Genomic DNA, 23,638 nt, shown 5'->3' with positions numbered 1-23,638 from the left:
GGCCCCTGTCATTCATGTTCTGTTGGCAGGGATATGAGTTGTTCAGCTCAAATGACCGACCACAAATGACTAGCACACGCTCTATAGGTGTACTGGCCATAGAGCCAGACCCAGACCTGTTGTTCAGATACCTGCCAACACAACAAGATTTACCATAGTCACTATAGCTCAATTTCAGTGAGACCATCCAATGCAAGGAATAGGCATAGTGTACCTGACATGTCGACATGCAGTAGAAGTCCCCTATAGCGAGTACAGCATTTAATGAGAACCCCGTTATAATGACAATATTTTGCTGTGTCTTCAAAATTCCTATGTTAAACTGTGTATTATCCTAGTTTATGATTTTCATTTCCGTGTTGACGTATAACTGGAGACCTGAAAAATTAGCATCTATTTGTTTCAAAATTAGCATCTGTTTTTTCCAAAATTAGCATTTATTTACGAAGTTAAAATAATTCCATAAACCAAACCGTACGTGTAACTAATATAACAGAGTTTGTGGGATGTTCCACCATTCAATACAATGTTAAATATTTAAAATTTATTAAGTGAAGACCGGTTTCAACTCCCTTGGATTCATCATCAGTTTTTATAGATAATTAAATCAATGGGAATTTGATGACAATCATCATGGGGAGTGCCTACATACAGTAGAACCTCGATAATTCTAAATCGGTTAATTCAAAATTCCGCCTAATTCGAAATACGGATAATTCATAATTCGAAGTACAATGTCGGCCCCATTACCGAAATTCAGACTTTTAATTCGAAACTGCCTTTACAGTTTAAAACAATAGTATGTTACAGAGTAATTTCAACTCAAAATTTATTCGCGTCATAATAGAACGCGTGTTTCAAAACGTGGAGGGGTATCTTTCCGCACTTACACTCACTCCGGTGGGTCTACAGTGCGCTTCATGATTGCTAAACTGAATGAAATCGGAATTCTTTTGTATTCAACCTGTTAAGGAACGCCGTAATATCACGCAACAGGCAGTGTGCGGAAAAACAGAATCCGCGAACACCGGCGATGCCGACAGTTGACGAAAAAACGTGGCTCATATATAAAATTCGTAGGCACCAAAGAATATTGTCATTGCCGACGAAACTGCATTGCTTTATTTTAATGCGAGCCCAAACGGTCTTATGGTTTTAAAGCAGAAAGTGCCAGCCGGGGAATGGTACATATGTCGGGGGTGGGGGTCATTGTAGTGCATTGCAATGCACATGGAAGCAAGAAACTTTATTCCCTCGTCATAGGAAAGTTCGATAAGCCACAATGTTTTAAGGACGTCGGGCACTTGCCATGCCAGTACAAAGCATCTAAAAATGCAAACAGTAGCCTACAGAAATACAAAATATAATGCATTTGAACAGGGGAACCAGCATGATTTATCCTCGTCTTCGAATTGTGCGATTTTCTTTCTTTCCTTGCGTGAGGTTATGTTTGTCAGTGATTTATCCAAGTGCATTATTTGAACACTGTAAATGCACCTTGTTGGACACATTTCGGAAATAGTTCTTTCCATGGTATTTGAAAAGTTTAAACTGTGAATCTAGGTGATTGCATGTATTAATGGGTCTTAGAACACTTTGTTGCGTGGCAAGTGTTAACATTTCTGAAGTACGAGAGAAGTGCCATGGCGGGAAATCGTACAAGGATAGAGTCATAGGAAAGTTCGATTTTAAGGGCATCGTGTACTTTCTGTGTAAATACAAGGCATCTAAAATGCACACAGTATAGTAATCCAATGAATAAAGCACTTGCGCGTGGGAGCCAGCATAGATTTCTTCTCGTCTTTGAATCGTGCTTTTTTTTTTCTTTCTTTCATTGCGTGAGGTTATGTTTGCCAGTGAGATATCCAAGTGCATTATTCGAATACTGTAAATGCACCTTCTTGGATACATTTTGGAAATAGTTCTTTTTTCATGGCATTTGAAAGGTATAAACTGTGAATCAAGGTTAACTGCATGCAGTACCGGACCTTAGAACATTTTGTAACTCGGCAAGAGTTGGTACTTCTGAATTGCGAATTGGCGGTTAATTCGAAATCACGTAATTCAAAGTCTGATTTTTGAGTCCCAACGACTTCGAATTAACGAGGTTTTACTGTACATCTCCATAGGTTGACAAAAATCATGACAAAATTATACACACAATGGCAATTGCCTAAAATACTTATCAATAGGTTCTCCTAAAACATATAATAAATTATATACACAATGACATGAAACACTTGGCACTTAAACCCCTCAGTTCCGACCTCTATACGTGGTATAGACCAATACGTGGTTTCACATTTACGGCTATAGCGCGAAGAGTTTTGGTGTTATGGATATGCAAATTGTTTTGTTTCCAAGAAGACATTTTTGGGTTTATCAGTGTTGTAAATAAGAATTAAAGATTGCTAAAATGTACTTGTTTTTTGCAAGAATAAGTATTTGTCAAGTAAGTCTTAGCACTAATCTTGGCTTTTTTACGTCTGGTTGCTTTATTCCCACATAATAAAATAAAGAAATGATTATCTGAGAAGTTTGTCTTTTCGCGTGATGTTCTTTGCTCTATTTGTGCATTGAGAGTGCAGTTTATTTATTATACAGGGTGGCGCATGAATAATTGACACATTTAATTTTAGGATAACAACTTTATTTTTCACAGAACACTAATGAATTTTAGGCACAGGCAGCTTGGACTCTGGAAATACATTTCACTATATCACAGGTTCAACGTGGCCTCCACTGCAGCGGATAACCTCTTCGAGACGAGTACGCATCTTTCTGACGACTTTGCGGCACAGGTCTTCATGAATTTCACTGCAGAGCTGCACAATCTGAGCACGCATTTCTATACAGCTTTGAAGTCTTGAAGTGAAGAGTTTTTCTGTCAAATAGCCCCATAAAAATAAATCACAAGGATTTAAATCAGGGCTTTAAAGAGGTCATGAGAATCCGCCATTATTGTTGTACTGTGGGTAATGAAGAGACATTACACGATCACCAAATACTCCCCTCAAAAACTCAAGAACATCGTTAGCTGTGTGAGGTGTTGCAACATCTTGCATAAACCACTGCATATGAATAGGGATAGCAAGAATTTGAGGCATGAATTCATTCCCCAGCATGTCCTTGTATCGCTGTTTATTAACTGTCTGACTGAAGAAAAATGGTCCAGTTAACCCATGACTTGACAGAGCTACCCATAGACTCACTTTTTCTCCATACGTGTTTTTTTTTTTTCATGAATAATATCTGGTTTTTCTGTAGCCCAAAACCGCACATCTTGTTTATTAACTGCCCTGTTGAGATGAAAATAGGCTTCATCAGAGAACCAAGTGGTTCTTTTTTTCCTAGTTGCTTTATGTCGCACTGACACAGATAGGTCTTATGGCGACGATGGGACAGGAAAGGGCTAGGAGTGGGAAGGAAGCGGCCGTGGCCTTAATTAAGGTACAGCCCCAGCATTTGCCTGGTGTGAAAATGGGAAACCACGGAAAACCATTTTCAGGGCTGCCGACAGTAGGGTTCGAACCTACTATCTCCCGAATACTGGATACTGGCCGCACTTAAACGACTGCAGCTATCGAGCTCGGTGAACCAAGTGTTAAACAGTACTTCATCTTTATCTTGAGTCCATAAGGTGCACTGCAATCTCTTATGCCTGTGAAAATCTTTGAGCTTGTGCAGTACAGTCATTTTGCACGGGTACAATTGAAGTTCAGCGTGTAACATTCTTTGAACTGAATGGCGCAATATTTCACTTCCTCTTGAAGCTCCCCGTGTTGACTTGTGTGGACTGCTTTGCATGGAGACCCACAGGAGACCGAACTGCTGGTGCACGTGGTCGCTTTTCTTCCTTCACACTGCCTTGTTCTTCAAAGTTTCTGTATAAGCGAAGGAGGGTGTTCCTTGCTGGTGCCCACCTAATCTGAAATACAGCTCGAAATTTCATTTGTGTCGCCGTAACATTTTTTGATTCGCAATAAAAGATAACTGTTTTGGCGTGCTGCTGAACGGAGAGTCGGCCGTGGTCTGCCATGGCTCACTGGAATGCAGGCATTTGGAGACAAAGCAGCGGTGTCACCTGTACAGATATTTCCATGAAACAGGGAAGGTGTGAACGAAATTTTAACAACATAGTACATAAGTTGCATTTTATATTTGCTTTTCAAATGTGTCAACTATTTGTGCGCCACCCTGTATTTGAAGATAAAAATTTCATTGTTCCGTATTGAAAGTATTAACGTTAAAAATTAAATAATTGAAAAAGAGGTTCAACCTATTCAATACATAGGAAAGAAATGTAGTGATTACATTTTTATTTAATAGTAAAAATAAATGGGACCGGATTCGACCCTAGTCCAGGTCATCGTCAGCTGTAAAAACATGTAAAACAATGCATATGAAAAAGAAAAAGAAAAGAAATTGAAGTTAGATGGTATTGAGGAAGGATAAGATAGAGAAATGAAGGAGGGGTAGTTTAGGGTGGGTTAGGAGGGTGGGTTATTGGAGGTAGAAAATCTGGGTGGGAACTTTGTAAGGCATGGAAAATAGAATTGGGGTTTTGGAATTTGGAATTTTTGAGAAGAAGAATTAGGAAGTCAAAAAGGATATTGGGTTTTTCAGAAATGTCGTTTAAATTGAAATTAGGGTTGAAGTACTGGTCAAGGTGGATAAAGCAATTTTCAGTAATGTTTAAGAGGGGGCCTTTGTTAATGATTTTAAGTATATTCATGTCATTGTCAATACTGGTGAAACTATGCTTGGAGTCTTGTATGTGCTGTCCTATGGCAGAGAATCTGTTGTATTTAATGGCGTTCCTCAACAAGACTCCAAGCATAGTTTCACCAGTATTGACAATGACATGAATATACTTAAAATCATTAACAAAGGCCCCCTCTTAAACATTACTGAAAATTGCTTTATCCACCTTGACCAGTACTTCAACCCTAATTTCAATTTAAACGACATTTCTGAAAAACCCAATATCCTTTTTGACTTCCTAATTCTTCTTCTCAAAAATTCCAAATTCCAAAACCCCAATTCTATTTTCCATGCCTTACAAAGTTCCCACCCACATTTTCTACCTCAAATAACCCACCCTCCTAACCCACCCTCCTAACCCACCCTAAACTACCCCTCCTTCATTTCCCTATCTTATCCTTCCTCAATACCATCTAACTTCAATTTCTTTTCTTTTTCTTTTTTATATGCATTGTTTTACATGTTTTTACGGCTGACGATGACCTGGACTAGGGTCGAAACCGGTCCCATTTATTTTTACTATTAAATAAAAATGTAATCACTACATTTCTTTCCTATGTATTGAATAGGTTGAACCTCTTTTTCAATTATTTAATTTTTAACCCTGTATTTGTCTTTATTTCTCGACTTGTAATATTTTTGTTACTCTCCACGAGCGCTCTGTGTAGGAATGAGTTAGTGCTGCTTTCTGTCATACAATACGAGAACCAGTTGTTCATGGTACATATCTCATTTGAAGGAAAATGTCTCGACCTTTTATCTGAAATATGTATCGAGTTGGTTTGTTATTTCCCTCGTTCAGTTTCGTCCTGCTGCTTTCGGTCTCGCTGCAGCTTCATCAGTCCATGTGACGCTCCGCGCTCAATGGTAGCTCCTGCCGTGGTTTAACTGACAGTAACGTGTTTGAAATATTATATAATTCAGATGAAAATTTAGTCGGAAGTACTAGTGACACTATTAGGCAGCAGTGATAATGAAATAGATGATGTGGCTGTGGTGGATCCAGTGGTAAATGATGAGAATGACGATGGGTAGAAACCAGTTCTTGGAAATTTCGTGTAGGAGACTATGGATAATTATACAATTCAGAGGGAAGTTTTCAACAGTGAATTCAGATTCCTAAATTGTCTAATAATATTCAGACAGGTCACAGGGACAAACATTGAGCAGTTATCTTATCGGGTTCAGCTAGTGGAAGGTTTGTTTACAAAATACGCTCGCTCAGCTGGGGAACAAAATATTCAAGGCCGGTGCTCATCAGATAATACAGTTCCAAGGTTGCAGGAAAGACATTTTATCAGAAAATATGCACCCAAGAGTAAGAAATCCAAATCTCAGACATGTATCGTGTGTTTAAAACACAGCGAAAAGAAGACGTCGGTGTACTGCTCCCAGGAGTGTGACTTGGGTCTCTGTCTCAAAGAGTGCTTCGAACTCTATCACACGAAACTAAATTACTAAGGAAATGTGAAACAATTATGTAATTATCTGCAGGTACATAGTTCTATCATGAGGAATTCCAAATTTCGTGAATATCGGGCTACTCTTATACTTGTAGTAACGCTTTAAGTGAATCAATGTTCCTCCTCAATAATTTTGCTTTTTGTTTCACTTCGTCAGAAGCCAGCGTGTCTGAAACATGCAGAAATTGCAGCGGGAGATACGGTTTCCCACGACACTGCATTACCTCAGATAGCTTCCAGTACATTCCAATTCAGTACTTGTTTTATCTCAAGTCTACGCATCAATGAGTTGATCCGTCTGGTACGAAAGTGGTGTTTAAGGAGTTTAAATATAGTTGTAGGACGCAGGTACAATTTGGTGGTAGGAATACCAACTCTCGGTATTCCGTTACTCAACATTGGGATGAGCGGGTCAATGGTCTATAAAAAGAACGGCTTTTCTGTTCTTCGATCTCATTCTCGAATCAAATGCTTGAAGCCACTGCTTAAAAAACACCGGTGTCATCCATGCTTTCATGTACACTTCACACATGCATGGAATGTTACGCACGCCGTTCAATGCTCGCTGGTTGGCTGACTTTCCGATAACAAACGGTTTCAGTTTATCACTACTGTCCATGATTCAGCAAAAAAGAACGGTTGTCGTTCTTTGCTGCCTTTCCCATCTTTGCATGGGTCGCCCTTCACCACAAGAGTCCTTTGGGGTAATAAATTATAGAAAAGTGCAGATTCATCAGCATTGTAGACATTTTTGGGCTCGAACCTTTTAAGAATTTCATGGAGTATTGGAAGCCAGTCATTGACGGCTTTTTCTTTTACACTTCCCAATTCGCCTTTTATTGTGTGAAGCAAAATGCCACATCTGGCTTTAAAGCAGTTTAACCATCCATCGCTGCACTGGATTTTAACACGGGCCCTAAAATGGGAACTCCTGCAGTTCGTTTCTGGGTAAACCACTCAAAAAGGGCAGCTTCAAGGTCAGCATGGTCCGCACATTGCAGTTTTTTACTCCCGTCTGGAATGCTGCCTTTTAAAACAGTGTCTTTGATTCTTTTTCCTTATTTGTAAGGATAGTAAATAGAGTCGAAGATGTTAAATTATACCGCCTACCTATTTCACTTTTGCTCACACTGCTTTTTTCACAAGCCTGCACAATTTCATATTTTGTAGCCAAACCTAAGGATTTTCATTTCCTACTCAACATTGTAATGTGTTAAGTCACAGCAGAACGAAGTGGATTTGTTTTATTACCGATACTGTTCTTAAAAGGAATGAAGACTCCCAAACACAACTCAGAAACAGCCGACAGTTCAAACTATGCTGTTCACAGTACCAAAAACTGAAGACAAACAAATTTAAATGAACACTACATAGTAAGTCAGTTTGCTTTTAATATCGCTAATAGGGCCTACACGACTTCTTCGCACGTTACGGAAAGAAACTTGATCTTTTAAATAAACAATAACACAGTCTGTTCATATCTCACACAGAAAGCAATTTTAAACACGCACACTAAGGAAATCGCGACTTGAGCAACACAAGAAGTGGTTTTACTCTGCATACAACAGCAATAAATAAAAGAGTCAGAGTCAGTCACAACATGAGGAACGACCATTTTCGACAGCAATAATAGCAGCTCAGTAAAGAACTCTTCATTGCAACAATTCATAGCCATAACAGGTTGACCAACCCAACAAATTTGTGACATTCGAAAGAACTACCGCTTCGTGTGAATGCTTGATACGAACAAGAGTATAATGGTGCCAATAAAATCTTTTGCGAGAGACCTGCTGCTCATCGGGACAAATATTTCAGCTTCCCTATGGGAATCAACATCTATATCAGCTACAATGTGTGTCGATCTTTTTGTGGGAGGTTTTATAATGTAATTGTGTAAAACGATCACAGTAATATACAAATATTTAGTTTGTGAATTGTCGAGAGTTACGTGTAAAAAAAATTGATAGTTTTTTGCTAGCTTTTTGTGCTGAAATGTAGAAATACTGATAACTGAAAATAAAACACCTTAAAATCTCATAATAATGGATGACCCAGTGAAAGGGTTCTCGTAACCAAAGGCTATTGTATAGTTTAATATAGGAATATTGAAGGGACATAAAAAACCTGTCGCTAAAACGGGGTTTTCGTTATATCCCATACTCACTATAACAGACTTCTACTGTACTTTTTTTGCTCGTAATGGAATTATTGTTCATGAAAAACAAGTATACCACCAATTTAGCCTAATGTAGCATTGTTGTACTGGCTGATAAAACCTATGCAGTTTCCTTTTAATATACAAAGTTAGTGCCTAATAAGAGAAGCATACTGTTTTTTAAGCCCCTTAATATAATTTAAAAGTATGAAAATAGAAATTTGAGATATTTAATGAATCAGGAGATATTTGAGGTAGATTTTATTATTGACTACATTGGCTCTACCAGACTACTAAAGGTTGTTGGCACCAGGCGAGTTGGCCCTGCGGTTAGAGACGCGCGGCTGTGAGCTTGCATCCGGGTGATAGTGGGTTCGAATCCCACTGTCGGCAGCCCTGAAGATGGTTTTCCATGGTTTCCTTAATTAAGGCCACGGCCACTTCCTTCCAACTCCTAGGCCTATCCTATCCCATCGTGCCATAAAACCTATCTGTGTCGGTGCAACGTAAAGACGCTAGCAAAAAAATTAAAAAATAATCACTCCAGTAAATTGCTAGATATTGACATCCCCTTCACTAATGCTGTTGTTAACAGAACATTATTTTTCTTCCTTGGTCACTCTTTTACCAGAATTTTATGTGCATTTTCGTGCAAATTCATTTCACATTACTTAGCCTATCAAACGACTTCATTTGTCCTTTTCCAGCTCATTGCATATAGAAATTGGTGGTCTACCGTATTTTGTGCATGCATGCATGCTACTTGCCAGTTCTATCATTTTAGAATGGATTAGTTTGCCCCTTCCTCCAAGTATGCACTTAGCAATAATGAAGTAAATTGAAGTTCACATATCCATATATTTGTACGTTTCACCACTATAATTCCAAATTCAAAGGAAATGCAGACTATTATTTTAAATAACCTGTAAAAGGAAGTCATACAGGCTTCTAAATTTTACATCTCTTTTGGTGGCAGATACTGTAACCTCACCAGCTAAAGTACCAGAACCGAAACCTGAATCTAAAGAAGAACAGCAAGCACAACAGCCACAACAACAGCAATTACCACCAGAACGGCAGCAGCTAGCGCAACAGCAGCCGGCACGACAACAGCCGGCGCAACAGCAGCCAGCACGACAACAGCCGGCACAACAGCAGCCAGTGCGACAACAGCTGGCGCAACAGCAGCCAGCACGACAACAGTCAGCGCAACAGCAGCCAGCACGACAGCAACCAGCGCCACTACTAGCCACTGTACACTCGTATGAGAAGAAGGTTGTAAGAACCCCGCAAGTGACTTACCACAGCTATCGACGTGAAGAGCCGCAGTACACTCGTATTGTTGATGAGGTATGTATTGGCCTTTTTTATTTCTTCTCCAGTTCTTCACTTACCCACTTTCAGAATTCTCAACCCGCTTCTTTCATCCCTAAATCATGTCCTATAGTTTTGGGACAAACGGTTTTAGATTGGGAATGTTTTGAAGTTGGGAGACCATATGAACCTGTCCTCTTGAAGTGAAACATTGTATAAATACAGTGACAGGTCAGTGTCTGTGGAGGAAGCAATAGAAAGGAGAGACACTAAGCTAGTTGGCTGTGTTGTACAAGTCATATAGCTGTGAACTTCAATTCAGGATATCATGGATTTGAACCTTGCCATCGGCACAACAAAGGTGGTTTTGCATGATTTCCCATGTTCACCAAAACCCTGTCTGAGTTAGTGCGACATTTAACTACTAGGAAGAAGAAAAAGAAAGGAGAAGCCAAAAAAACATTAAAAAATGAAACTTGTCATTAATGTTTCAAGTGGTCCATTTCTTTTGAGTAGCTACTAACACAGTGGCACATTTTCCATAAGGTAGTGGGAAGTACAAAAGTCGATCAAATATAAACGGGATTTTTGTTGCTGAACATCAACAGTTGGTCGGACTGGCCCCGTGCTTCTGCTATGCTTAGGCGGGACCGTTAGGAGTGGGGAGAGTGTGCTGTTAGATGTCGGAGCAACAGGTGCACCCCTCCACTGCGCAAAGCTTAATTACTGTATAAAATTTCTTGCTTGTGAAGAAGTCACAGCTGTGGAAATTTGCCAGAGATTGACTGCACAGTTCGGTGATCAAACATTGTCAAGGATGCATGTTTTCCTGGCATAAAAAATTGAAGGAAGGACAAGAATGTGGAAATTCAGCAACACGATCGCCGTCCTCGGACCAGCATTACAGACAAAAACATTTGTTCAGTTAAAAGACATTATTGACTCTGATTGATAGGCGAGAGTATCAGGAATTGTAGAACAAGTGGGAATCAGTTATGGGAGCTGTCAAGCAATCATTACAAATGACCTACAGTTCCGTAAAATGTGTTCCAGATGGGTCCCTCGCCTTTTGACCGAAAATCTGAAGGTGAGGCGTTTGGAGGTCTGTCGGAGGCTTACAGCAAGGTTTGTGCGGAGGAAGGTGATGCATTTTTGAGTCTGATCATCACCTGCAACAATACATGGGCCCACCACTACACTCCCGAATGCAAACAAGAAAGTAAGGAGTCGTAGAGGAAAGGGGATGCAGCACCAGTGAAAGCCAAGACTTGACTGTCAGCTGGCAAGGTTCTTGCAACCGGGCTTTTTTCTATCGGCGAGGCATTTTGCTGATTGATTTATTGCATGAGTAACGCACAATCAATGCTGTGTACTACTGCTAGCTGTTGAACAAGGCGAGGGTTGCATATCGCCACAAAAGACGAGACCGACCGATTCCACAGGTTATCATCTTCCATGACAATGCGAGGCCAAATACTGCAGCTCTAAATGTCTCCAAGCTACAGGAAATGCACCGGACTACACTTGATCATCCTCCTTACAGCCCGGACTTATCGCCCTGCCATTTCCATTTGTTCGGACTGCTTAAAGATGTTCTAGGTGGGCAACAGTTTGAAGTGAGAGTGTGGAAGAATTTGTGCGCAACTTGCTGGTGAAAACAGAATGCCGATATCTTTAATGATTTAGAATTTATTTCTGTGTAACATGTTAGGTGAATAACCCTGTATATCTTCGCGCCTAGAAGCATTTGCAGACTTGATCATTGAACTATTCACAGAGTTTCATTAGCATTAGAAGCACAGTGCCGGACATTACATATGTTGTGCTGCTCTTCAAGAACTTGCATCTTACTTCATTTAAGTGACTTTTCTTCGACTTCTATATAATTTTAGGACTTCAAATTTATTAAATTGTATTATAACCTCACGCCTAGCAGTATTTGCAGCTTGTTCACTGAACTTTTCACCAATCCTTATAAACATTTTGAAGCACAGTGCCGGACATTACGTATGTTACGCTGCTCTTCAAGAACTTGCATCTTGCTTCATTTAAATGACTGATCTTCGACTTCTACTGGATTTTAGGATCTTACATCACGCAGTGCTAATCCCTATTGTGTCAGAGTGCTTCTTGATCTGCTTTTAATGAAAGACTTATCCTTTATTTATTATTTTCCTATGCATTGTTTTATAGTTTTATTTAATCGGCTGACGATGACCCAGAACAGAGGTCGAAACTGGTACTGCTTTTAATCAAATAAGAATGTAACATAACATTTCTTATTTTCCTTGTATTGAATAGGTTGAACCATTTTATACCTTGTTTCAATTTAATTGTGATACATTTCAATACACAACATTATGCAATTTTTATCTTTAAAGACTACTGTGGTGCCTAGAGAAAAGGCGACTTTTGTCCGAGTACCAGTGTGGTTTTCGAACTGCTCGCTCGACTACGGACAACTTGGTACATCTGTAGAGTTCTATCCAGGATGCTTTTCTCTGAAAACAGCATTTGGTGGCTATTTTCTTTGACTCAGGAAAGGTCTATGACACCACATGTCGATATAGCATCCTATCAGTCCTACATCAGTGGAATTTCTGAGGTAACTTGCCAGTATGTATCGCAAATTTTTTGTCCCTTCATCTATTCCATGTCCGAATAGGGAGGGTATATTCGCAATACCACGTTCAGGAAAATGGATTCCCACAGGGATCGGTTCTCGGTGGCGCAATTGCCATAAACGGTTTTGTTGCTCCTGCTGGTTCAGGTAATCCCGTTGCTATATGTAGACGATTTTTCGCTGCATGATAGCTCGCAAAATATAGCCCTCGCCGAGCAACAATTACAGCAAGCAGTTTGAAGAATGGAACAGTGGACCTTAGAACATAACTTTCGATTTTCAACCGCAAGGACTTCTGTGGTGCACTTTTGCCAGTAGTGCACTCTTCACTCTCATCCTGAACTTCATTTAAGGAATGTTGCTCTTCCTGTAGTTGCCACGTACGGATTTCTTGGGCTCCTTTTCGGTTATTGTGGGAACCGTACGTACGGCAGTTAAAAGCGAAATGCATTAAGAAGCTTAACATCTTGAAGTTTCTTAGTGGCACTATTTGCGGGGGCAGATTGCTCGGTGCTTCTAAAATTTTATAGGGTACATATTTTATCCAGATTAGACTACGGCAGTGCAGCATATGGATCATCAAGGCAAAGCGTCCTAACCAAACTGAATAGCATTCACCACAGCAGAGTTAGGTTGGCAATGGGAGCTTTTCGTACAAGCCCCATTGCTAGCCTGCTCGCTGAATCTGATGTGCCACCTTTACACCTGTGGCACCAGCAAATGCTTCTGTCCAATGCTGCAAATTTGAGACAGATCCCACTTCACCCAAGGTATTCTTGCGTATTCCACAATGGAAACCGCCAGCTGTACGCTGCTTACCCTCGAGCAATGCAGCCGATTGGAATATGCTTGGATAGCAGTCACAGATTATTTGATGTATCTTCGGTTCCTTGTCTTGTCGGACGACCAAGTAGGGTACCTCCTTGGATAATACGACGAACTGGAATCATTCTAGATTTGCACACCGGGACGAAGGAAAACATGGACCCCTCCATTTATCGGAGCCTCTTCCTGTCCATTGTTGGCCGGTATCCTGAGTCAGTCGTTGTTTTCACAGATGGTTCGAGGGCAGAAGCGGGAGCAGGCTGTGCGTTCGTTGTTGACAATAACAGGTTTCTTTTTCCTCTACTAAAAATCTGTAGTGTGTACACAGCAGATCCCTATGCCATCTGTGAAGCTCTGTGGTACACACTGCCCAATGAGTGCCAACAATTTCTGCTGTGTACCCACTCCTTGAGTCTGCTACAATCTATAGATACGTGTTTCCTTCGGCACCCTCTGGTGCAGCAGATCCATCCCCTGTTGGTCGGGTGCTCGGATGCTGGCACCAAAATTATGTTTATGTGGCTCGTGGCTCCCAAGCCACATGGGTGTAGAGGGAAACGAGTTAGCTGATAAGGCTGCCATGGAGGCTGTTACCCTGCCCTCATTGCCTGACAGGTTTCCAGACAGTGACATTCACTCTCAGCAGAGACATCTGGTTATGTCCCATTGGGAAATAGGGTGCATGCCACTCCTCTCCCAAGTAAGCCGAGAGCAATAAAAGGAACTACAAAGGTATGGAAGACTTCGCTTCGGGCTTCTCGGAGAGAAGCAGTGGTATTATGTATTCTTCAGATTGTCCATGGCATAGTAACATAGTCCTACCTACTGGAGGGTGAACGCTTCCCGGTGTGTACTTGTGGCGGTCATCTAACCGTGGTACACATCCTTGCGGAATGCGTTGACCTGGCCGATCCGTGCCATAGTCTACAACTCCCGAGTGCTATTTCCTTCATCCTATGAGATGACATGCAGTCAACAGATCTTGTCAGCCATTTTATGAGGGATAGTGGTCTTTTTTATCATGTGTAATAATGTCCTTTGAATTGGTGTATTTTTGTTAACTATGCTTTTTTCCCATTGACTCTATTTTAGTTTGTGATTGCGTATTTTAATGTGTCATTTTAACTTCTAACTTAAATGATATATGTCTCTGTACTTCAAGGCAAAGCCTTACTCCATTGTAACCTATATTTTGTATAATGTTATTAGAAAATAAGGCATTGCGAATTAGGTCCTCTTGATTGTTTTAATCTCATAATCATTTTTCATCATTATTTATTTTCAATTCTAGTCAGTGGATATATTTTAAAATTTTAATTATCATGTCCTTTTGTTCCATCTCGTACCATTAGGGACCGATGACCTAACTGTTAGGCCCCTTTAAGCAGCAAACATAATCATGTTAGAAACTTAGCGTGGAACAGCAGGAGAGTTATATACCCGACATACTATACTGAGAGGCCAAAAGTCATGGAAAGACACTGAATGTGATGTTAATAACGAGTTGCTCCCCTGCAAGCCCTCAAAACGGCAGCAATACGGCGAAGCATCAACTGTACAAGGTGTTGGGGAAATCGTTGTGGAGGGATCTGGACCCATGCATCTTGCACTGTTACCCACACTTGGTCTTGTGTAGTTGATACAGGATTCATGGAGCGTGCACCAGCATCGACAGTATCCCATAAACACTCGATTGGATTAAGATCGGGGGATCTGGAGGGCCAACCATGGTTGTAACCTTACTGGAGTGGTCCTCCACCCACCTGGGTACTCTAGGGCCACAAAGGGATGCAGATGGTCTGAAAGAATGTCCACATAAGGTGTAACTGTCAGCACTCCCTGCACCCGGACAATGGAGTCTCATTGCGACCGTGAGAACGCCACCCAGACCAGACTGAGCCGCCTCCCGCCTGGACACAGCTTTGTTGACACGCAGGATCCATAGCTTCATTGGGCATACACCACACTCTCACTTGCCCGTCAGCTCGATACAACTGGAACCGGGATTCATCGGACTATACTACACGCTGCCACTGTTCCATTTGCCTATGTTTGCGGGCCCATGTATGTCGTTGAGCTCTTTGTTGAGGTGTCAACAAAGGGACACGAGTTGGTCGTCAGCTGGTGGAGCCTATGCAGTGCAGTTGCTGTCTTACAGTCCGGGTAGAAATGAGTTCCGGACTTCCAACATTCAACTGGGCGATGGTCTGACACATAGTTGCCCGTCGAGCACCCAGTATGGTTCTGCGGATGCAACATGATGTGGTCTTCCCATACGGCAGTTTACATGGGTGTAACATTCTCTCTGTGATATTGAAGATCCCCCCTCAATACTGTTGACCTTGGAAACCTAGATTCGCATGTAATCTCCACAATGCTATGATCCATGCGCCGATGATCATCCCATGTTCAGAGTCGGTTAACTCTCGATGTGTTGCCATCTTCACAACAGTGGTGTCCTTGACAGACTGCTCAACTATGCCGCAGCTAGCCGCAATGCTGAGGGATCATATATGACACATTTTCTAATGGGGCACCTATTCCCATGACTTGGTCACTCAGTGTATACCCCAGTACTGACATATGCTTCAAAAAACAGGCAGTGAGTGGAAGAGAGAAAAGCAAGGTTCAGACCAGTAAGTTGAAATTTTAGAGAAGTAGAATAGAGGTAACAAAAATAAAGAAATGAGAAGGTTGGAGAACAAGTGCAAATGGGACCATTGTAAAATAGGAATCAAATTTAAGATGGTATGGACTTGTAAAGAGAATAGAGAATAAGAAAATACCCAGGAAGATACATGAGATTGGAATAGAAGACAGAAGACCAAGAGACATGGCTGAAAGGAGCAGAGGAACAAGTGAAGAAAATGAGGGAGGACTGGACTTAAGTAATGACAGGGAGATGATGGGAAGAAAAGGCAATAGATAGGCTTATTTTCTAAACAAACCTGGGCAGTGACTGGAATCAGTGTGATCTACATTTAGGGGACTGTCAGCCAGACAGCAGATTCCCCATCATTTGTTAACCTAGTCTTTCCTTAAATGATTTCAGAGCAGTTGGAAATTTATTAAACATCATCTTTGGTAAATTATTTGAATCCCTAAGTCCTGTTCCTACAAATGAATATTTGCCCCAATTGTCCTCTTGAATTTCTACTTTATCTTCATATATAATATTTTCCACTTTTAAAAACTCTACTCAAGCTTATTACTAACTAGCTGATGTACCTGTGCTTCGATATGGGATTCTCAGAAAGACTGTCTTTGTGGTTTTCCTAACTGAAGTCAACATAGTTCATTACAAAAATGTCAATAGGGCTTTAGCGATTAAAAGCAATGTTCTTGATTTATGAATTTCATTTTCCGTATTGACATTTACCAATCTTCATAAAAGGAAAGAAAAATTCCACCTAATCAATACATTTATTTTCTTGTAAACTATTACAATCTAGGACCGGTTTCGATCCTTCATAGGTCATCCTCAGCTATATCAAAATCACATTTGCGTTTCTATCTTATACCTCTGAAAGACCTTCATGATGTATTGTTTCATAATTTTTCAGTGAAAACTTATCTAAAAACTTACAAATTTCTAAGCGTTGTGTTAAAATTAAAAATTAAAATTACAAAACTTTGTCTATTATATACATGCCCTTGGGCTGACAGAATGCATCCTTGGGTTGATTAAGCACATATCTTAAGTATTGCTTATTCTGTTGAATCGAAACCCTTTTATACTTATGTACAATCGTGAATAGACTATCAGTAAAATTTGATAAATAAAGCTTGCGTGATAATTATAATAAATATCATGTTACATCTTTATACCTTATTGCTGGAGTGATATTATTTTAGGCAAAATATAAATGCGTGTTGACCTCTATAAAATATTTTTACATAAACACACTAATGTACTTTAAAGTCTAAAATACTTATTGCTTGGATCTAGCGTTGTTATGTGGTAAAATATTATAACAATTTGTCTTGTATAACATCAGATATTGATAATGTTTGAATATGCCGTGTATGGTTGGGTTTTAAACCTAATGATTAAATGTCAGTTCCTTCTTGCATAAAATTACAAGTTTCATATTATGTTGATTATGTATTGTATAAAACATAAATGTCTATTAAATTGAATGCTTATCATTTACTACAGAAGTTTTAAAAAACACTTGAATGTCTAGTAATATAGTCAGTGTGTTTAGTGACACTGAAACGTGTTGGCCTTGATTCTTGCGTTATATTTCCATAATTTGCCTTTTCTTATATATGTCGAATGTTGAACTTTATAGGTTCCATTTGTATAACTGTGAAATGGATCAATATAAGCTTGATACGTGTTAAATTATGGAATATATGTATGATTCAGTTCTGGCCTAACTTCTGGAGTTTTCTCCCATCAAATGCCGTAAGACTGTGGTGGTTCCTTTCCCTTTTTTTAAGGCTGGTAAAGTCTGTAAGCCAAAATGAATGAAGTGAGTTAGATTTCAATAGAAGTGTAATATTGTGTGAATTTGTAAAGCCTGAATTAATTTACTTACTGCTGGATGTTTGAAATGCAAGTTTCTTGGCCGTTTGACGAGTAATGTACCTTGTACTGATGGTTCTAGTGTTGTCTGTTGTGAGAGGGGCGGAGGGATAAGCAGGGGAGGTTGTTACGTGTGTATGGGCGGAGTCACTGAGGTTCGCTGTCTGCGCCGTAGCTTGTGTATGACGTCGTCTGTTGACTATTTTGACGTAGTCGTTTTTTAAGATAGGAACGATTTTATTGAACAAAATATTAGTTTTTTCGGATAACTCATTTATGTTATAATTAGGATTTGCATACTGATCTAGTGTTATATATAATTCTTCACTTATATTAAGCAAAGGACCTTTAGGTTCTACATTTAATATTTTTAAATCGTTATTTATGTCCGTAAAATTGTGCTTATATTCATGCATATGTTGCCCTATTGCCGAGAAATGATTATGCCTAATTGCGTTTACGTGCTCATTATATCTAGTCATGAAATTCCTGCCTGTACGCCCCACATAACTTGTTAAACAGTTGTTACATTCCATTCGGTAGACTCCTGATTGAAGATATTTGTTACTACTATTTACTGATTTGCTATTATATATGACATGCCTATTATTTTGTGTAGTCTTAAATGCTATTTTAATGTTATGCTTCCTCAGAACATTGGTTAGTGAATATACGCCCGTATTATTGAAAGTGAAAGTTGCGTAATTTTTTCTGGGTTGATCTGTTTTCGTCAGAGTGGTGTTGGGTCGTGATTTGAACTTACGAATGATGGAATTAACCATTTCTTTTCTATAACCATTTTTTTGAGCTATTTCGTGAATTAGTTGTAGTTCATCTTTGAGATCTGCTTTTGACATCGGTATATTAAACGCTCTATAAATCATACTTTGATTTGACCTATGGGAGTAATGTAGTCCCACTCCCATTTGACAGGCGAGGGACTCCTTGGAAACAACTTGGCGAACGAAATGGAATTCGATGGAGAGCTATCAATATTAATGGGGCTTATGGAAGAAAGAAGGTAGAACTGGCTGAGTCAGTGAAGAGGATGCATCTGGATGTGCTAGGAGTAAGTGATATTCGGGTAAGGGGAGATAACTAGGAAGAGATAGGAGATTATAAAGTGTACTTGACAGGTGTTAGAAAAGGAAGGGCAGAGTCTGGGGTAGGCTCTTTATCAGGAACACCATTGCATGCGACATAGTTTCTGTGAGGCACGTAAATGAGCGAATGATGTGGGTAGATTTGTCACTTGGAGGAATTAGGACAAGAATTGTGTCTGTGTATTCACCATGTGAGGGTGCAGATGAGGATGAAGTTGACAAGTTATATGAAGCATTGAGTGACATCGTGGTCAATGTCAACAGCAAGGCTAGAACAGTGCTAATGGGCGATTTCAGTGCGAGAGTTGGGAATAGAACTGAAGGATACGAAAGGGTGATTGGTAAATGTGGGGAAGATATTGAAGCTAATGGGAAGCGTTTGCTGGACTTCTGTGCTAGTATGGGTTTAGCAGTTACAAATACATTCTTCAAGCATAAGGCTATTCACCGTTACACATGGGAGGCTAGGGGTACAAGATCTATAATAGACTACATCTTAAAAGACTTTGAATTCAGGAAATCTGTTAGGAGTGCACATGTTATTCGCGGATTTTTCGATGATACAGACTACTATCTGATCTGTAGTGAACTAAGTATCTCTAGGCCTAGGGTAGAGAAAGTGAAATCTGTCTGCAAACGAAAGAGGGTAGAAAATCTCCAGGACGAGGAAATTAGACAGAAGTACATGGATATATTTCGTGAGAAGTTTCGAACAGTAGACAGTAAGCAGGTTCTGGATATATAGAAAGTGAAGGCATACAGGGATGCTGTAGTAGAAACAGCAAGGGAATGCCTAGGAACAACTGTGTGTAAAGATGGGAAAAGGCAAACATCTTGGTGGAAGGATGTAGTGAGAGCAGCCTGTAAACGTAAAAAGAAGGCTTATCAGAAATGGCTCCTAACAAGGACCAAGGCAGACAGGGATTTGTACGTAGATGAAACAAATAGTTGATAGATAGATAGATAATGCCTTTATTGGTGGCGAAGTTAGGGCTCAAGGCCCTCTCTTACACTTAACCACTAGATGAGTATACATATACATAACTTATAATTTCAAATACAAATAAAACAAATAATACTAATAGCAATAATAATAATAATAACAATAATAATAATAATAATAATAATAATGAAAGAATCCTTAATTTTAAAATACACAAAATAACGTACACTTAAATTATGTAACTGCAGTAATCCATTCATTCATCCCATTCATGCCTTCATTCACTCAACAATTATCCAGCAAGTCAGCGGGATCTACCCAGCAAATGCTCCCGGCAAGCAACTTTAAACTTGCGATGAGAAGGATTTTCTCTAATGTTCGCAGGTAGCGAATTCCATGACTTAGACACAGAGATTATGAAGGAGCGGTTGTACACAGCAGTGCGGTTTATAGGTATGGCAAGAGAGGAACCAGATCTTGTATTGTGTTCATGATAGGACGAGAGGTAAGAAAAAGATGAAGACAGATAGTCGGGAGTATTAGTGGAAAGAACTTTGTGCAGAAGCGATAGCATGTGAAGTTCACGGCGCTGGTGCACTCGAAGCCACGACAGCTCCTTATAATAAGGTGATATATGAGCATCATATCGCAGATTAATGATATATCTTATGCAGCTGTTCAGGCTCCGATCCAGTTTCTTGTTACTGTCCCAGGTTATTCCAGTCAACACAGTGTCACAGTAGTCAAATATAGGTAGTATAAGAGAGCGAATTATTTGTACTTTTAGTCGAACAGAGAATATATTAGCGAACCGTTTCACGGGATATAAGCTTTTATGTACTTTATTGCATGTGCTTATCACCTGTTGAGTCCAGTTTAGAGTCTCAGTCATAATAATTCCTAAGTTGGTCACTGAAGTAGAGTAGGGTATGATTTTATTGTTTAAAATTATTGGGGGGATGTTCTGTTGCTTGAGGGAATAAAGGTTTTTACTGGTACCGATAATAATAACTTGAGTCTTATTTGGATTCATTAATAAACTGTTTTTATTTGCATAGTCACTAAGATGTTGAAGGTCAGAATTTATTTTAGTAATTGTAGTATCAATATCACTCGGTTTTGAATGATAGTAAATCTGTATATCATCCGCGTACACTTGCAATTTGCAGAATTTAAGAGCTTTTGATATATCATTAATTTGGATGATAAATAGCAGTGGTCCGAGAACCGACCCCTGAGGGACGCCGAGGGTCTTCCTTTGCCATCCTGAACTCAAATTTCCAACTGTTACACGTTGCCGGCGATTTTCAAGATAAGATAAAAAGAAACGAAGTGATACACTGTTAAAATTTAGCTCTCGAAGTTTCTGCAGTAGTAACTGAGGATTAACAGTGTCGAAGGCACTACTGAGATCTAATAATGTCAATACAGTCACGTCCCGTTGGTCCATTGCACGTCTGATATCATCTGTCACTCGTAGTAAAGCTGTCGCAGTGCTATGTCCTTTCCTGAAGCCGGATTGAAAGGGATTCAAGAGGGAATGCTTGGTAAGGTATTCAGTAACTTGTGTATGAACTAGACGTTCAAGCACCTTGGATAAGGGTGGTAGAATGGATACTGGACGATAATCTGAAGGAGAATCCAACTTGGAGCTCTTCGGGATGGGTCTAATTAGTGCATCTTTCCAAACATCTGGGAAAACTCCGTTTGTCAGGCAGTAGTTAAATATATGAGTTAGTATTGGCAGAACAGGTCCTAAGATATCCTTAATAAGCGATATAGGAATGTCATCATTACCTGTGGCATTAGATGTTATAGCGTATATCACACGTTTAACTTCATTCGAGCTGACATTTCTAAAAGAGAATTGCTCATACACAGGCTGCTCTTGTAACAAGGGTAGTGAATTTTCTGGGAAGGAGGTAGAGGCTATTCTTGGCCGTGCGAAATGATCATTTAAAACATCTAGCGATATGCTTGGCACATGTTGCTCTACGGCTTTACCTATACCTAACGTGCGTAATTTATTCCATTTTTGTCTCGGGCTGTTATTGTTCATCAGTTCCTGAAAGTATTTATATTTAGCATTCCTAATTAACTGTTTGGTTCTGTTTCTCAGAATCTTGTATTGCTGGAAATCATCTGTGTCATGCGTCTGTCTGTATTGTCTGTAGAGTTTGTCACGACTGGCCATAGCAGATCTTATCTCGGCCGTTAGCCAAGCGGAAGAATGGCGGGTGATTCTTACCTGTTTCTTTGGTGCGTGCTTGTCAAATATTTCCAGTACCAGTGAATTGAATTTGTTTACTTTAGAGTTAATGTTCTGAAAATTACGTATACTATCCCAAGGCAAGTTATATGCATCGTAGCGTAGTTTATTCCGGTCCATATGTCGTAAGTCCCGTATTGTAATGTAGCGTGGTTTGTACTTAGGTATTCGGGTAGAATAACACACGTACAGTAGGTCATGTGAAGAGATGCCAGGAGCAGGGATCTGTCCGTGCTTAATTACTTTTTGAGGTTGATTTGTCACAAGAAGATCAATTAAGGTATGACTTGTGCGGTCAGAGTAATGAACATGATTAGTAGCGTTGAGGGGTAAAATTGTCATGTTTGTAGCGATAAATAAATTCAGTAGATTGTTCGCGTCACTAGTCTGCTTCAAAAGGTCAGTGTTAAAGTCGCCCATGATTATAATGTCATCGTATGCCGAGATAAGATTTGCTAATGCCTCTTCAAAATCATCAGTCTGTCTTATTTTAGGCGGCTTGTATACAATCCCTATCAATATCTTTTTATGGCAGTCTAATTCTACAAACATAAATTCCGGTCGCAGTGTAAGTAGTGGGTCAGAAGTGGAAATTATCTTACATTTCAGGTCATTTCTGTAATAAAGTAGAAGTCCACCGCCTATTTTGTCAATGCGGTCATGGCGTAATATTGAGTATCTGTCAAGGTTAGCTGTCGATGACGGCATGTCTGTACAAATCCAGCTTTCACTGATTCCAATAATATGTACATTGTTCACTTCAAAAATAGCCTGAACCTCTTCTATATGAGCTAATAATGACTGGCCATTTAGGTGACAACAGTGTAACAATCGCGGGTGGCTACTGAGCTGCTCTTGCAACACAAGTCCTGTTGAAGGTGGTAGGGACGAAAGAGAAGGGGAGGGTGAGGGCTGTGGAGAGGAATGCAGGTCGATAGTATTACCGTTATACTGGTCAACAATCATATGAAAGTAAGCAGTATGAAAAACAAAAGTTAAGTAAGATGTAAAATAAGCTTACCCCAGCAACCTGGTGAGTAGATTCACTGACTTTCACAAGCACACACATACACACACACACACACACACACACAAATATAAATTAATTATCGGTACTACACACATAATATCTTTCTCTTAATTTCACGAGTTCATCCTACTCCCTGCAATGTTTTTTAACTGTGCCATCGTGGATATTTGAGATTTGGTTCCATCTTCTCTTAATACACAAATGCGTCCATCTTGAGTCCAGCATTTCTGCAGTCCCCATAAATCCCTTGCCTGATTAAGTATATGTTTTCTCCCACTTGTGAGGGACTCAATTAGCATGAGCCCACTGCCCTTCAAAGCTCGCTTTGCACGCCACACTCGATCACGATCATGGTATCGTAGGAACTTTATAATGATAGGCCGATTTCCCTGTGAGACCACTTCAGCAGACGTTCTATTTCGGCGGCCTAGCCTGTGGCAGCGATCCACATCAAGAATTGAAAGTTCAACCGAAAGTTTATTTTTCAGTGTGTCCAGCATTTTAATGTAGACGTCCTCGGACGGCTGTTCCGGCACACCATGCAATAATGGGCAGTTCCGGCGACTGTACTGTTCGGCCTCGTCCAACGCGTCGTCTTGTTTCTGGAGCCGATCTTCA

At 39.9% G+C, this 23,638-nt stretch overlaps 1 protein-coding gene across 1 annotated transcript in view; it reads left to right on the top strand.

Annotated features, from left to right (window-relative positions):
* Positions 1-23,638, top strand: part of LOC136876416 (uncharacterized) — a 574,260-nt gene that overhangs the window by 529,736 nt on the left and 20,886 nt on the right. Inside the window, exon 25 of the mRNA XM_067150371.2 lies at positions 9,359-9,732. Coding sequence (XP_067006472.2) covers positions 9,359-9,732 — 374 coding nt within the window. The remainder of the gene's footprint in view (positions 1-9,358; positions 9,733-23,638) is intronic.

The sequence above is a fragment of the Anabrus simplex genome, chromosome 6 (genome assembly GCF_040414725.1).
Source record: "Anabrus simplex isolate iqAnaSimp1 chromosome 6, ASM4041472v1, whole genome shotgun sequence".
Classification (NCBI taxonomy): Eukaryota; Metazoa; Arthropoda; class Insecta; order Orthoptera; family Tettigoniidae; genus Anabrus; species Anabrus simplex.
The sequence above is the reverse complement of the archived record's forward strand: the minus strand, read 5'-3'. Positions and strand labels throughout refer to the sequence as shown.